Below are 13,796 nucleotides of genomic sequence, written 5' to 3' on the forward strand. Positions count from 1 at the left end.
GTCCTTTAATGACTGATGATATCCATATCTGTATGAAGTGGCATCCACTCTACAGTCCTCTGCTCTACCAGCTGAGCTATTGAAGGAAGGCGCACACACACAGCTCATTAGGACGGCCTATTTTATCCACAAAACACTGGTCATCAAACAAGTCGCTTAAAGATAATTTAGTCTTTTTATTACAAGTTCAGAAGATTATACTTTAGTTATTTATTTATTTACACTATTTATTACAGTTACATATATATATTTGTTGCAACAACACACGACAGTTAGTTACAACATAGATTAAAAGTAGTATTACTGGTTTTTTCCTATATTTCAGCCTCTAATTAATATACTGAGCACCACACACTATTAAAAGTCTCTGGTTTGAGTCAGATATAAGCTTAAAACTCAAGTAAGAAAGTTACTTAGAAAGTAAAATCCAATGTAGATGGATATATATCAGAACCACTTTAGGAAATTATCTTATTCTTAGAGCCAGATTTGGACCAGCAACCTAAGGATGCCAGTATCCGTTTCCACGTTACCAACTGAGCTACTGAAAGAACCCGCACCTAACAGACCAACTGGACCAGTTCAACTACAACAACAAGGTATGCCATAACAATCACAGGAGAAATGCTCATGGATCCATTCTACCGGCTGAACCATCAAAAGTTATGACCAACATTTATTTTATTTTATTTAACCTTTATTTAACCAGGAATGTCCCATTGAGATTAAAAACCTCTTTTTCAAGGGAGTCCTGGCCAAGAGGCAGCAAATTTCCAAACAAATACATACAAACAAACAAGATTAAAAATTACACAAAACAATTACACATTATTGAGGCAGTCTGTAGGGCTTTGAGTTTAGTTTTAAAACATTTAAAGACAACAGTTCAGTCAGTTTCAGTCTTTCTGTAACAGGTTCCACGAAAAAGGCGCAGAGTGGACAAAGGCTTTCTTACCCAACTCTGTGCGGACAAGGGGAACAGACAGCAGCAGCTGATCATTTGAACGCAAGGAGTAAGAACCACTATTTTTCCTTGTGACCAAAGTACAAATATAAGGAGGCAGCAATCCAAGCATAGCTTTGTAAATAAAAGTGTACCAATGCCCCTGTCTTCTAATGGCCAAAGAAGGCCAATTTACTCTTAAGTACAAGTCACAATGATGGGTCAAATATCTACAATTGGTGATAAACCTCAAGGAAGCATGATACACCGTGTCCAACATTAGAAGGCATGAAGAAGAAGCGTTCATATACAGAATGTCACCATAATCTAACACAGATAAAAAGGTTGCAGTGACAAGACGTTTTTACTGCAAAAGAAAAACACTGTTTATTACGGAAAAAGAAACGAAGTTTCAGCCTCAGTTTCTTTACAAGTCTCTATATGTGGTTTAAAGGTAAAGGAGTCATCTATCCAGACACCAAGGTATTTATATTCATGAACTATCTCTATGACATTTCCTTCAAGGGTGGACACCACTGGAATAGGCTCTGGGACCTTCTTTGCCTTAGAAAACAACATTAGCTTAGTCTTATCAGCATTGAGAACTAATTTTAGCTGGATAAGTGAATGCTGGAAAGCAACAAAGGCTTTCTGTAAGGTTTCAATGGCCTGAGTAAGAGATGAACCATAACAGTAAATAACTGTATCGTCAGCATAAAATGCAAATTTGTGTCTGAGACATTTTGACCCAAGTCATTGATATATAAAAAGAAACAGAAGGGGACCCAAAACTGAGCCCTGTGGCACCCCTTGTGGACAGCAACAAATTCAGAACAAAGACCTTCAAGTTTAATGCACTGGGTTCTATTATTCAGATAATTTGAGAACCACGCTATTGCATGTTCTGACAATCCAAGGCTGAGCAGTCTGTTTTTAGGACAGCATGATCAACAGTGTCAAAAGCTTTTGAGAGGTCAATAAAGAGTGACGCACAGTACAATTTCTTATCAAGTGCCATAATAATATCATTTATCACTTTCATAGTGGCAGTGTTAGTACTGTGTTTTTCCTGAAGCCTGACTGAAATTTAGAAACAATATCATTAGAGTACAAAACTCCTTCAACTGGTCACAAACTAGAGATTCCATGATTTTGGATAAAACACACAAATTTGATATTGGCCTATAATTAGTCAACACTGATGGATCACCTCCTTTCAACAAAGGCAAGACAAAAGCTGATTTCCAAACCGATGGAATTTCTTTGGTTTTAATTGAAAATTAAATAGAATTGAAAGTGGTTCTGCAATATAATCCGCTGCCAACTTCAGAAAATAAGGTTCCATCAAGTCTGGACCAGGAGGTTTTCTGTGATCCAAAGCCTTTAAAGCTTTATGCACTTCATAAACACTAAAAGGTACAAAGTTAAAACGGTCTCCAGAAAACATAGAGAATTCTGGGCAAGAATTTGTTAAAAAGTTTCTGCAGAATCAAACAAGGAACCCACTGATAAAAAGTGCTCATTAAAGCAATTCAAAATTTCAGTTTTATCATTAATTGAGACTGAATCTTTTACAACAAATTTAGGAAAGGTTTGAGTCATTTTGTTGGCAGAAAAGACTTGATTACTTTCCAAAATTTCTGTGGATCGTTGAGATTCTCAGTGGTGACAGACAAAAGTATTCGGATTTGGCCTTTTTAATAAGAGAAGTGCATTTATTTCTAAGCTGTTTGAAAACAGACCAATCAGTGGTAGTATCTGTTTGCCTCGCCTTGTCCCATGCTCTATTACGCTTGTGTATGTTATCTGCGAGTGTCTGCGAGAACCAGGGATTTTCTCGGCCTTTAATTCTAACTTTCCGTGGGGGGCATGTTTATTAACAATTTCCATAAAACTTTCCTTAAAATATGTCCAGGCTAACTCTACATCTGGTAATAGTCCGATTTTTTCCCAGTTAACTACTGACAAATCATGATGAAAAGCCTGTTCATTGAATTGTTTAAGATTCCTTTACACACTATCGCGACTTACATTTTGGAATTTTAGCATTTCTACAAACAGCAACAACACAGTGATCACTTAGGTCATTACAGAAGACACCAAGCGAAGAGAATTTATGAGGTACATTTGTTAAAACCAAATCAATTAATGTGGACTTTTCAGGGCATTTAAGATTTGGCCTGGTAGGAAGATAGACTAGCTGGGTAAGATTAATTGAATCGCAAAATTCTTTAAATTCACCAGAAGTTGCATTTAGCCAGTCCCAGTTCAAATCTCCAGCCATTAGTAGTTCAGTGTAATTTAATTTAGCCAAAAGATGCTTTAGTGAAGATAATGCCTCTTTTGAAGCAGATGGGGGCCTGTAACACCCAACAATGGTTATCGAAAGAGTATTAGCAATATCTACATTCAAAGCCAAAAACTCCATTTGTTTGCATATCGATTGGGACAGAACAATCGAGGCATTAAATCTTGATTTGACATAAATAGCTACACCGCCTCCTTTTTTTGGCCTATCAGTACGATATACATTGTATCCATATATGTTAATGTCTTCATTGGTAATAGATTTAGTTAACCAAGTTTCAGAAATTATAACAACATCTGCATCTGTAGATGCAGATGCAGATGTAGTCAATTCATAATTGACTACAAAGTCAGAAGACAACATATGTGTTAATTATATGTTTTAACTACACATAACAAGTAGTTAATGAGTATAAACTATGGGCTCAATGCAGCATACAGTATGTTGACTAGTTAAGCAGCACCAAACAGTTATTCCAGTGGAGTTTTGCTTATGTAATGGGATTCAAGGGGTGCAAATACATTCTGTTAAATAAATATTTAACATCACAGAGTGAAATATGGAGTTAGCATACATATAAACATCTATGTAGATCTCCATCAGTTAAATAAACAGCCAGATTTAAACCAGTGACCCAAGGTTTCCCATGTTACCCTTTACAGTCCGGCGCTTTACCAAGTGAGCTATCGAAGGAAGACAGCCTGGAGCAGTTCCACTAGAGCAACATCTTTAAATGATTATATGATCAGCACAATTCTGTAAAAAGGGCAGTAGTTAAAAGAGCTCTATTAAGCAGAAAATGAACTGATAGTCCTCCAAGAAAGAGGATTTCACTAACACCTCCCTTCAAGCTGGAGTTGAACCAGCGACTAAGGATAGCCACGGATACGACGCCAACCCAATCCTCTATCTAAGGTCATCATGACGTGGTATCCATGTTATGGTCCTCTGCTCTACCAGCTGAGCTATTGAAGGAAGGCTCACACACAGAGCTCATTAGGACGACCTATTTTATCCACAAAACACTGGTTATCAAACTGGTCGCTTAAAAAAAATTCAGTCTTTTTATTACAAGTTCAGAAGATTATACTTCAGTTATGTATTTATTTACACTACAGTTATATATATACATATATATCTATATCTATATATATATAGATATAGATATATATTGCAACTACACACGACAATTAGTTACAGCATAGTATTACTGGTATTTTCCTATATTTAGAAGTGGTCAGCCTTTAATTAATAAATTGAGCACCACACACTATTAGAAGCCTTTGGTTTGAGTCAGATGTGAGCTAAAAACTTGAGCAAGAAAGTAGAATCCAATGTGAGCGGACAGTCCTCTATGGAAAGAGAGGATTTCACTAACATCTTCCTTCAAGCTGGAGTTGAACCAGCGACTAAGGATAGCCACGGATACGTCGTCAACCTAATCCACTACCTAAGGTTATGACGCAGTACCCATGTTATGGTCCTCTGCTCTACCAACTGAGCTATCGAAGGAAGACAGGAACAGTCCTTTAATGACTGATGATATCCATATCTGTATGAAGTGGCATCCACTCTACAGTCCTCTGCTCTACCAGCTGAGCTATTGAAGGAAGCCACACACACACAGCTCATTAGGACGGCCTATTTTATCCACAAAACACTGGTCATCAAACAAGTCGCTTAAAGATAATTTAGTCTTTTTATTACAAGTTCAGAAGATTATACTTTAGTTATTTATTTATTTACACTATTTATTACAGTTACATATATATATTTGTTGCAACAACACACGACAGTTAGTTACAACATAGATTAAAAGTAGTATTACTGGTTTTTCCTATATTTCAGCCTCTAATTAATATACTGAGCACCACACACTATTAAAAGTCTCTGGTTTGAGTCAGATATAAGCTTAAAACTCAAGTAAGAAAGTTACTTAGAAAGTAAAATCCAATGTAGATGGATATATATCAGAACCACTTTAGGAAATTATCTTATTCTTAGAGCCAGATTTGGACCAGCAACCTAAGGATGCCAGTATCCGCTTTCCACGTTACCAACTGAGCTACTGAAAGAACCCGCACCTAACAGACCAACTGGACCAGTTCAACTACAACAACAAGGTATGCCATAACAATCACAGGAGAAATGCTCATGGATCCATTCTACCGGCTGAACCATCAAAAGTTATGACCAACATTCATAATTGACTACAAAGTCAGAAGACAACATATGTGTTAATTATATGTTTTAACTACACATAACAAGTAGTTAATGAGTATAAACTATGGGCTCAATGCAGCATACAGTATGTTGACTAGTTAAGCAGCACCAAACAGTTATTCCAGTGGAGTTTTGCTTATGTAATGGGATTCAAGGGGTGCAAATACATTCTGTTAAATAAATATTTAACATCACAGAGTGAAATATGGAGTTAGCATACATATAAACATCTATGTAGATCTCCATCAGTTAAATAAACAGCCAGATTTAAACCAGTGACCCAAGGTTTCCCATGTTACCCTTTACAGTCCGGGCGCTTTACCAAGTGAGCTATCGAAGGAAGACAGCCTGGAGCAGTTCCACTAGAGCAACATCTTTAAATGATTATATGATCAGCACAATTCTGTAAAAGGGCAGTAGTTAAAAGAGCTCTATTAAGCAGAAAATGAACTGATAGTCCTCCAAGAAAGAGGATTTCACTAACACCTCCCTTCAAGCTGGAGTTGAACCAGCGACTAAGGATAGCCACGGATACGACGCCAACCCAATCCTCTATCTAAGGTCATCATGACGTGGTATCCATGTTATGGTCCTCTGCTCTACCAGCTGAGCTATTGAAGGAAGGCACACACACAGAGCTCATTAGGACGACCTATTTTATCCACAAAACACTGGTTATCAAACTGGTCGCTTAAAAAAAATTCAGTCTTTTTATTACAAGTTCAGAAGATTATACTTCAGTTATGTATTTATTTACACTACAGTTATATATATATATATAGATATATATACATATATATCTATATATCTATATATATATAGATATAGATATATATTGCAACTACACACGACAATTAGTTACAGCATAGTATTACTGGTATTTTCCTATATTTAGAAGTGGTCAGCCTTTAATTAATAAATTGAGCACCACACACTATTAGAAGGCTTTGGTTTGAGTCAGATGTGAGCTAAAAACTTGAGTAAGAAAGTAGAATCCAATGTACACGGACAGTCCTCTATGGAAAGAGAGGATTTCACTAACATCTTCCTTCAAGCTGGAGTTGAACCAGCGACTAAGGATAGCCACGGATACGTCGTCAACCTAATCCACTAGCTAAGGTTATGACGCAGTATCCATGTTATGGTCCTCTGCTCTACCAACTGAGCTATCGAAGGAAGACGGGAACAGCCCTTTAATGACTGATGATATCCATATCTGTATGAAGTGGCATCCACTCTACAGTCCTCTGCTCTACGAGCTGAGCTATTGAAGGAAGCCGCACACACAGCTCATTAGGACGGCCTATTTTATCCACAAACACTGGTCATCAAACAAGTCGCTTAAAGATAATTTAGTCTTTTTATTACAAGTTCAGAAGATTATACTTCAGTTATGTATTTATTTACACTATAGTTATATATATATACATATATCTATATATGTATATATATATACTGTAGATATATATTGCAACTACAGACGACTAGAGATGGGTACCGGTGTCCGGTGCGTTCTGACATAAACGGTAGTAACCAGACCGAAAAGCAGCGCACATTTCGGTGCTTTATTTCGGTGCTTTTTTTTCCTGAGCCAATTCTAGCCAATCATTTTACGTTTCCGAGGATAGTAGGCGGGGACAGGTACGTACGTTGTTTTAGAGCAGAGCTACAGATTAAAAACGCCCAAGGCGAAGCGATCAAAAGTCTGGCTGTACTTCACAGCAAAAGATCCAAACCCAGCAGCATGCAACAAGTGCTTTAAGCTGATACTGTGATACTGTCAAAGGAGGTAACACCTCAAATCCGATGAAACACCTGGCGACGCATAGCGGGGGGTTTTTAAGCCGAGAAATGCGCCGTGTTTGATAGCTTGCTGCGAGACCTCACACCGTGCACATCTACTGCGGGCGTGGTGCCTGTTATCGGACCCAGAGTTAGCAACATCCCCCAAGAACCCGAAGAGTAGAATCCTGGCCCCTAGCCCTGTCAGCGTAGCAGAAATGATGACGGATGATGATGGCAGCAGCAGCCGTTCTTCTCTGCGTGAGTAGCTTCATGTTGTTCGTGTGTAATTAGGCTAACCACATTATTACATTAATGCATGTAAGGTGAACTAGCAAACACCGTTGTAGTTACATGCGGCTGTCTTCTTGTTTGATGGCAGATACTCCCTTCACCCTGGCCAAAAAGGCTAAAATGACCAAAGGAAAATTGGAAAACCGTTAAACATGAGAGGTTTTTGGACAAAGTTTGTGTTTTTTCCATTGTTTAAGCACTTCTTCCAGACAAGAGTGAGACCATATATGCCCTATAGCTGCAGAAAAGGCTAACATTGTTATCTTTTTACAAAAAAAAAACAGCTGAACATGAGAGGTTTTTGGACAAAGTGTGTGTTCTTCATTCTTTAAGCACCGGTTTGAGCACCGTTTAAGCACCGGCACCGTTTCAAAAGTACCGGTTTGGCACCGGTATCGGATAAAACCTAAACGATACCAATCCCTACACACGACAATTAGTTACAGCATAGTATTACTGGTATTTTCCTATATTTAGAAGTGGTCAGCCTTTAATTAATAAATTGAGCACCACACACTATTAGAAGCCTTTGGTTTGAGTCAGATGTGAGCTAAAAACTTGAGTAATAAAGTAGAATCCAATGTAGACAGACAGTCCTCTATGGAAAGAGAGGATTTCACTAACATCTTCCTTCAAGCTGGAGTTGAACCAGCGACTAAGGATAGCCACGGATACGTCGTCAACCTAATCCACTACCTAAGGTTATGACGCAGTATCCATGTTATGGTCCTCTGCTCTACCAACTGAGCTATCGAAGGAAGACAGGAACAGTCCTTTAATGACTGATGATATCCATATCTGTATGACGTGGCATCCACTCTACAGTCCTCTGCTCTACCAGCTGAGCTATTGAAGGAAGGCACACACACGGAGCTCATTAGGACGACCTATTTTATCCACAAAACACTGGTCATCAAACAAGTCGCTTAAAGATAATTTAGTCTTTTTATTACAAGTTCAGAAGATTATACTTTAGTTATTTATTTACACTATTTATTACAGTTACATATATATATTTGTTGCAACAACACACGACAGTTAGTTACAACATAGATTAAAAGTAGTATTACTGGTTTTTTTCCTATATTTCAGCCTCTAATTAATATACTGAGCACCACACACTATTAAAAGTCTCTGGTTTGAGTCAGATATAAGCTTAAAACTCAAGTAAGAAAGTTACTTAGAAAGTAAAATCCAATGTAGATGGATATATATCAGAACCACTTTAGGAAATTATCTTATTCTTAGAGCCAGATTTGGACCAGCAACCTAAGGATGCCAGTATCCGTTTCCACGTTACCAACTGAGCTACTGAAAGAACCCACACCTAACAGACCAACTGGACCAGTTCAACTACAACAACAAGGTATGCCATAACAATCACAGGAGAAATGCTCATGGATCCATTCTACCGGCTGAACCATCAAAAGTTATGACCAACATTCATAATTGACTACAAAGTCAGAAGACAACATATGTGTTAATTATATGTTTTAACTACACATAACAAGTAGTTAATGAGTATAAACTATGGGCTCAATGCAGCATACAGTATGTTGACTAGTTAAGCAGCACCAAACAGTTATTCCAGTGGAGTTTTGCTTATGTAATGGGATTCAAGGGGTGCAAATACATTCTGTTAAATAAATATTTAACATCACAGAGTGAAATATGGAGTTAGCATACATATAAACATCTATGTAGATCTCCATCAGTTAAATAAACAGCCAGATTTAAACCAGTGACCCAAGGTTTCCCATGTTACCCTTTACAGTCCGGCGCTTTACGAAGTGAGCTATCGAAGGAAGACAGCCTGGAGCAGTTCCACTAGAGCAACATCTTTACATGATTATATGATCAGCACAATTCTCTAAAAAGGGCAGTAGTTAAAAGAGCTCTATTAAGCAGAAAATGAACTGCTCAGTCCTCCGACAAAGAGGATTTCACTAAAGCCTCCCTTCAAGCTGGAGTTGAACCAGCGACTAAGGATAGCCACGGATACAACGCCAACCCAATCCACTAGCTAAGGTTATGACGCAGTATCCATGTTATGGTCCTCTGCTCTACCAACTGAGCTATTGAAGGAAGACAGGAACAGGCCTTTAATGACTGATGATATCCATATCTGTATGACGTGGCATCCACTCTACAGTCCTCTGCTCTACGAGCTGAGCTATTGAAGGAAGGCACACAGACAGAGCTCATTAGGACGACCTATTTTATCCACAAAACACTGGTCATCAAACAAGTTGCTTGAAAAAAAATCAGTCTTTTTATTACAAGTTCAGAAGATTATACTTCAGTTATGTATTTATTTACACTATAGTTATATATATATTTGTTGCAACTACACACAACAATTAGTTACAGCAACTGGTATTTTCCTATATTTAGAAGTGGTCAGCCTTTAATTAATATACTGAGCACCACACACTATTAAAAGCCTCTTGTTTGAGTCAGATATGAGCTAAAAACTCAAGTAAGACAGTTACTTAGAAAGTGAAAGTAGGATCCAATGTAGACGGACAGTCCTCTATGGAAAGAGAGGATTTCACTAACATCTTCCTTCAAGCTGGAGTTGAACCAGCGACTAAGGATAGCCACGGATACGTCGTCAACCTAATCCACTACCTAAGGTTATGACGTGGTATCCACGTTATGGTCCTCTGCTCTACCAACTGAGCTATTGAAGGAAGACAGGAACAGCCCTTTCATAACTGATGATATCGATCTCTGTATAGCCTGAATAAAAAGAATTGCAAGTTGGACTGATATATCTGCTGACTTTCAGATTTTCTGTGAAGTAAAATAAAATATACTCAAACAACAACAACCCCTGTGTTTACAAAAATATTAGCATTAGTTTAGCATACTAAATTAGTAACAATTAACATATTGGCATACTGGCAATAGCAGAGCAGCGGTCAATGAAGGCATAATGTTACTGCTTCTCATTAAAAGACAAAGACAGCAGCCATACCACATGCACATCAAACAAGTGACGTGCGGAAAAGTGTGGAAATATAAAGGCTCTACTGTAGGCTGGATGTGAACCAGAGACCTAAAGATTCCAGTGTTTACCACTACCGTCCTTTGCTCTACCAACTGAGCTATCAAAGGAAGGCAACTCACCCCGGAATGACTGATCACATCCTCTGTGTACAGCATGTTGAACTATGCTTTGTAGTTAGGTTTACTGGGCCATCTTCGACTGTTAACCTGGGTTGGGGGGGTCTGCTCTGACGTTTCAGGTTGATGATTGTAGTTAACAGAGCTGTCCCAAATGAAAATTCTGACTGAGAACTAGGAAATTGTGACTAGAGTACACTGTTACAGTGCAATGTATTTACTGTTCAACATGTAATGTCACACACTATTCCTTCTCATATCAAAAGCTTATAATTACAGCTGAATAAGCGGCAGCGACCTAAGAATTGAGGCATTTTCCACTACGGTTTGCATGTTAGGATGCCAACATAATAACTTAATTAAATCACAAAGGGAATTCTCTTACAGAATTTCCGCTTAAGGAACCTGCAGTGTCACCTTAAGGTGAGGAGCCTTAATTTTGACTTTCTTTTTATTCTATATATCTTGAGATATTTTAAGTTGAAATTTCAGCTCAGTGAAGCACTTTAAGCACATGAACGTTTTCAGTACCGTATTTTTCGGACTATATGGCGCACCTATAATCCTTTCATTTCCTCAAAAGCGTGCCTTATGTATGAATTCTGGTTGTGCTTACTGACCACAAACTGATTTTATGTGGTACACAGCGCCAACTATTTTAGTACAACTTTGGTAAGCTACGAAGCCACACCGCTTGATGGATTGTTGGAGCATTACGGCTACTGTAGTCAGGAGCCTCGCAGTAATACGTACTGTGCTTCAGCAAAATATTACCATATTGCGTGTGTATATCGACCCCAAAATGGCCCCTGTTAAAAGTCATGCTTACGAAGCGGATTTCAAACTCTATCAGTCACGCAGTAGAACATGGGAATAGAGAAGCTGTGATTCAACATCAATGAATCAATGGTACAGAAGTGGAGGAAGCAAGCAGAATGAGTTGAGTAAAGTTTGACTTATATGACTGTTTTGTTTTGCTTAATGTGCCTTAAAATCCGGTGCGCCTTATGGTCCAAAAAATACGGTAACTTATCTTTCTTGTAGAAATGTGCTCCAAATAAAGAACTTTGTGTTGACAAGATTGTTAGTTAATCATTTACAAATCAATATTATCTGTATGGACGGCAATTAAAAAAAAAGTGAGGATGTAAAGCTGCGGTGTTAAGCGATGAGGTTGAAAAATTTGGGTGCATCTAACTTTTGTGCTGGTGCACCTAAGAAAAAAAGTTAGGCACACCAGTGCAACCGTTGCAAAAAGTTAGTCTAGAGGCCTGCACTATGCTGATAAGTTCAAATTCAAACTGTTTTTCAATTAAATGCTAATTTTTATTTCTGACAATAATAATGCATTTAAAAATACAGTTTAGTTAATTAAATGTAGTCAGACAGCTAGAACTTGATGATGAGGATGAGTGTTTAAACATGTGATTGATGAGCACAGTATATAATCTCTGCTGCAGACATGTCAAACAGAAACCAGTGAGTAGATTTTGAACCAGCAACCTAAGGATATCTCTGTTTTACCTCTATATAATCTGAGTTGAAAGAGCACATAAAAATACAAATGGGAAATGGGAGGTTACAACTTTGTTACAGTAAAACAATAACAGCAGGTGTGTTTATTGTTTAACTGTCAGACCACGTACTAAAAGCTTCTCCTTGGAGCCGGATTTGAACAAGCGACCTAAGGACTTCTGCGCTCTCCACTACAGTCCTCCACTCTACCAACTGAGCTATCGAAGGTCTCAGATACAAAGAAAAATAGTTTGAAGGCCAGATATTCTGTACAGACAAACCATAACTGGTGGCCATTAGTCTACATCCCTGCTGTCTTTCTTTGACACATTTTAATACACTCTGAGAATGCAGAGCTTAAAAATAAAATTAGTTTTCATACAATTTTGGTCTTTAAGGCCTGAATATGACTGACAGGTTCACTCACAGGACTTGATAGTTGCCCAGGGCCTCTCGAGGCGGGCTCCGATTCCAGCGGCAGTCTGGAATGTCCCCATTGGGTGTAACAATGTTGAGGGTGTCATTGATGAGGTTGTACTTAAGGATGCGGTCGTTGGCTGTGCTGGATGTCAACGAGGGAGAGGCGTTGACCTGAGGATCACACCAAGAAAACCACATTTACATTTAAAAGGGGGGTTTGCACCATACGCAAATGGATCTGCTTTTGCTCCAAATGGGCAGTGCTTAATAATACCCCAGGGATCCAAACAGGTATGAGCAGATTGTTTTCATTTCTTCCTGTCTTTACAGAGAAGCTCTTATCAGGAAGGAAATGCAGCTGCTACATTAGAACATTAGATACATGGTGGAAAATTTACATGAGTGCGGAGAGTGAGATGAAGCAGTTACTCTATCATCAATGTGAAAGGCAGCAACACAAAGACCTACTTTAGCTCCTCGTAGCGTAACAGGAAACTGCAAGATTAATGAACAACAGAGTGTGGTCTTGAGTAGGTTTGTGGCACAAGTTGCTCACTGAGGAGCCTTTACGCCCTTCAACCAACTTTCTTTTGCCCAAAATAGAGCAGAATGGTGTCTGTGAACAGAAATAGCTCAGACCTAGCCTCAAAACCTAGCAACACATTGTACAGCTGTCAAAATATGACAGTCTTATACCATGACAACAAAAGAATGTATTGCATGGCAATTCTCAGTTTCCTCTCCTTTGAGCAGTGCTTGTCAGCAGCACTGCATGGGTTAAAAGCAGACCTTCAGCACACATTTGAATACACATCTAAACATACCTCAAGGGCATTCAAATTTACTCCACAATCTAAGGAAAGGAACATGGTGTTACTGTGCAACCACGATAAGTAATCAAGGACTCAAATATGCCCAAAAAAGAAAGAAAGAAAGAAAGAAAAATAAGTAAAGAAAAACACTTTTTTAAATTGTTAATGCCTTTTTTAAACATCTTACCTCAATAAGCCATGGCTTCAACTTGTCATCAATAATGATGTCATACCCGTAACACTCAAAACAGTGCTTGTCATTGTTCATCACAGGCTGTGAGACAGAAAAGCAAAGAGTGATTTAGCATTTGGGATCTTCTCAAGAGTGATTCTTTTATGTAGAAACTTGATTGATGCAACACAGAGCGAT

General features: G+C 38.3%; 1 protein-coding gene and 7 non-coding genes across 9 annotated transcripts in view; all 8 read right to left on the reverse strand.

Moving 5' to 3' along the window:
- Nucleotides 1-13,796, reverse strand: part of ttll1 (tubulin tyrosine ligase-like family, member 1) — a 31,775-nt gene that overhangs the window by 12,287 nt on the left and 5,692 nt on the right. The window contains exons 8-10 of one of the 2 annotated variants that reach the window (XM_039600581.1): nucleotides 13,614-13,700; nucleotides 12,622-12,785; nucleotides 9,550-9,723 (exon numbers count right to left, since the gene is read on the reverse strand). In XM_039600581.1, coding sequence (XP_039456515.1) covers nucleotides 9,570-9,723; nucleotides 12,622-12,785; nucleotides 13,614-13,700 — 405 coding nt within the window. In that variant the 3' untranslated portion in view covers nucleotides 9,550-9,569. Of the gene's footprint in view, nucleotides 1-9,549; nucleotides 9,724-12,621; nucleotides 12,786-13,613; nucleotides 13,701-13,796 lie in introns of those variants that run through there. The other variant, XM_031758462.2, reaches the window with a different exon arrangement.
- On the reverse strand, nucleotides 4,094-4,226 carry trnay-aua. Its single transcript has 2 exons — nucleotides 4,190-4,226; nucleotides 4,094-4,128 (listed from the first exon to the last, which is right to left on the reverse strand). It is a non-coding gene; the product is annotated as a tRNA-Tyr (tRNA).
- Nucleotides 4,634-4,763, reverse strand: trnay-aua. Its single transcript has 2 exons — nucleotides 4,727-4,763; nucleotides 4,634-4,668 (listed from the first exon to the last, which is right to left on the reverse strand). It is a non-coding gene; the product is annotated as a tRNA-Tyr (tRNA).
- trnay-aua lies at nucleotides 5,963-6,095 on the reverse strand. The gene is made up of 2 exons: nucleotides 6,059-6,095; nucleotides 5,963-5,997 (listed from the first exon to the last, which is right to left on the reverse strand). It is a non-coding gene; the product is annotated as a tRNA-Tyr (tRNA).
- Nucleotides 6,521-6,650, reverse strand: trnay-aua. The gene is made up of 2 exons: nucleotides 6,614-6,650; nucleotides 6,521-6,555 (listed from the first exon to the last, which is right to left on the reverse strand). It is a non-coding gene; the product is annotated as a tRNA-Tyr (tRNA).
- On the reverse strand, nucleotides 8,179-8,308 carry trnay-aua. Its single transcript has 2 exons — nucleotides 8,272-8,308; nucleotides 8,179-8,213 (listed from the first exon to the last, which is right to left on the reverse strand). It is a non-coding gene; the product is annotated as a tRNA-Tyr (tRNA).
- On the reverse strand, nucleotides 9,506-9,635 carry trnay-aua. Its single transcript has 2 exons — nucleotides 9,599-9,635; nucleotides 9,506-9,540 (listed from the first exon to the last, which is right to left on the reverse strand). It is a non-coding gene; the product is annotated as a tRNA-Tyr (tRNA).
- Nucleotides 10,114-10,243, reverse strand: trnay-aua. The gene is made up of 2 exons: nucleotides 10,207-10,243; nucleotides 10,114-10,148 (listed from the first exon to the last, which is right to left on the reverse strand). It is a non-coding gene; the product is annotated as a tRNA-Tyr (tRNA).

This window comes from Oreochromis aureus, linkage group 17, assembly GCF_013358895.1.
Source record: "Oreochromis aureus strain Israel breed Guangdong linkage group 17, ZZ_aureus, whole genome shotgun sequence".
NCBI classification, from domain to species: domain Eukaryota; kingdom Metazoa; phylum Chordata; class Actinopteri; order Cichliformes; family Cichlidae; genus Oreochromis; species Oreochromis aureus.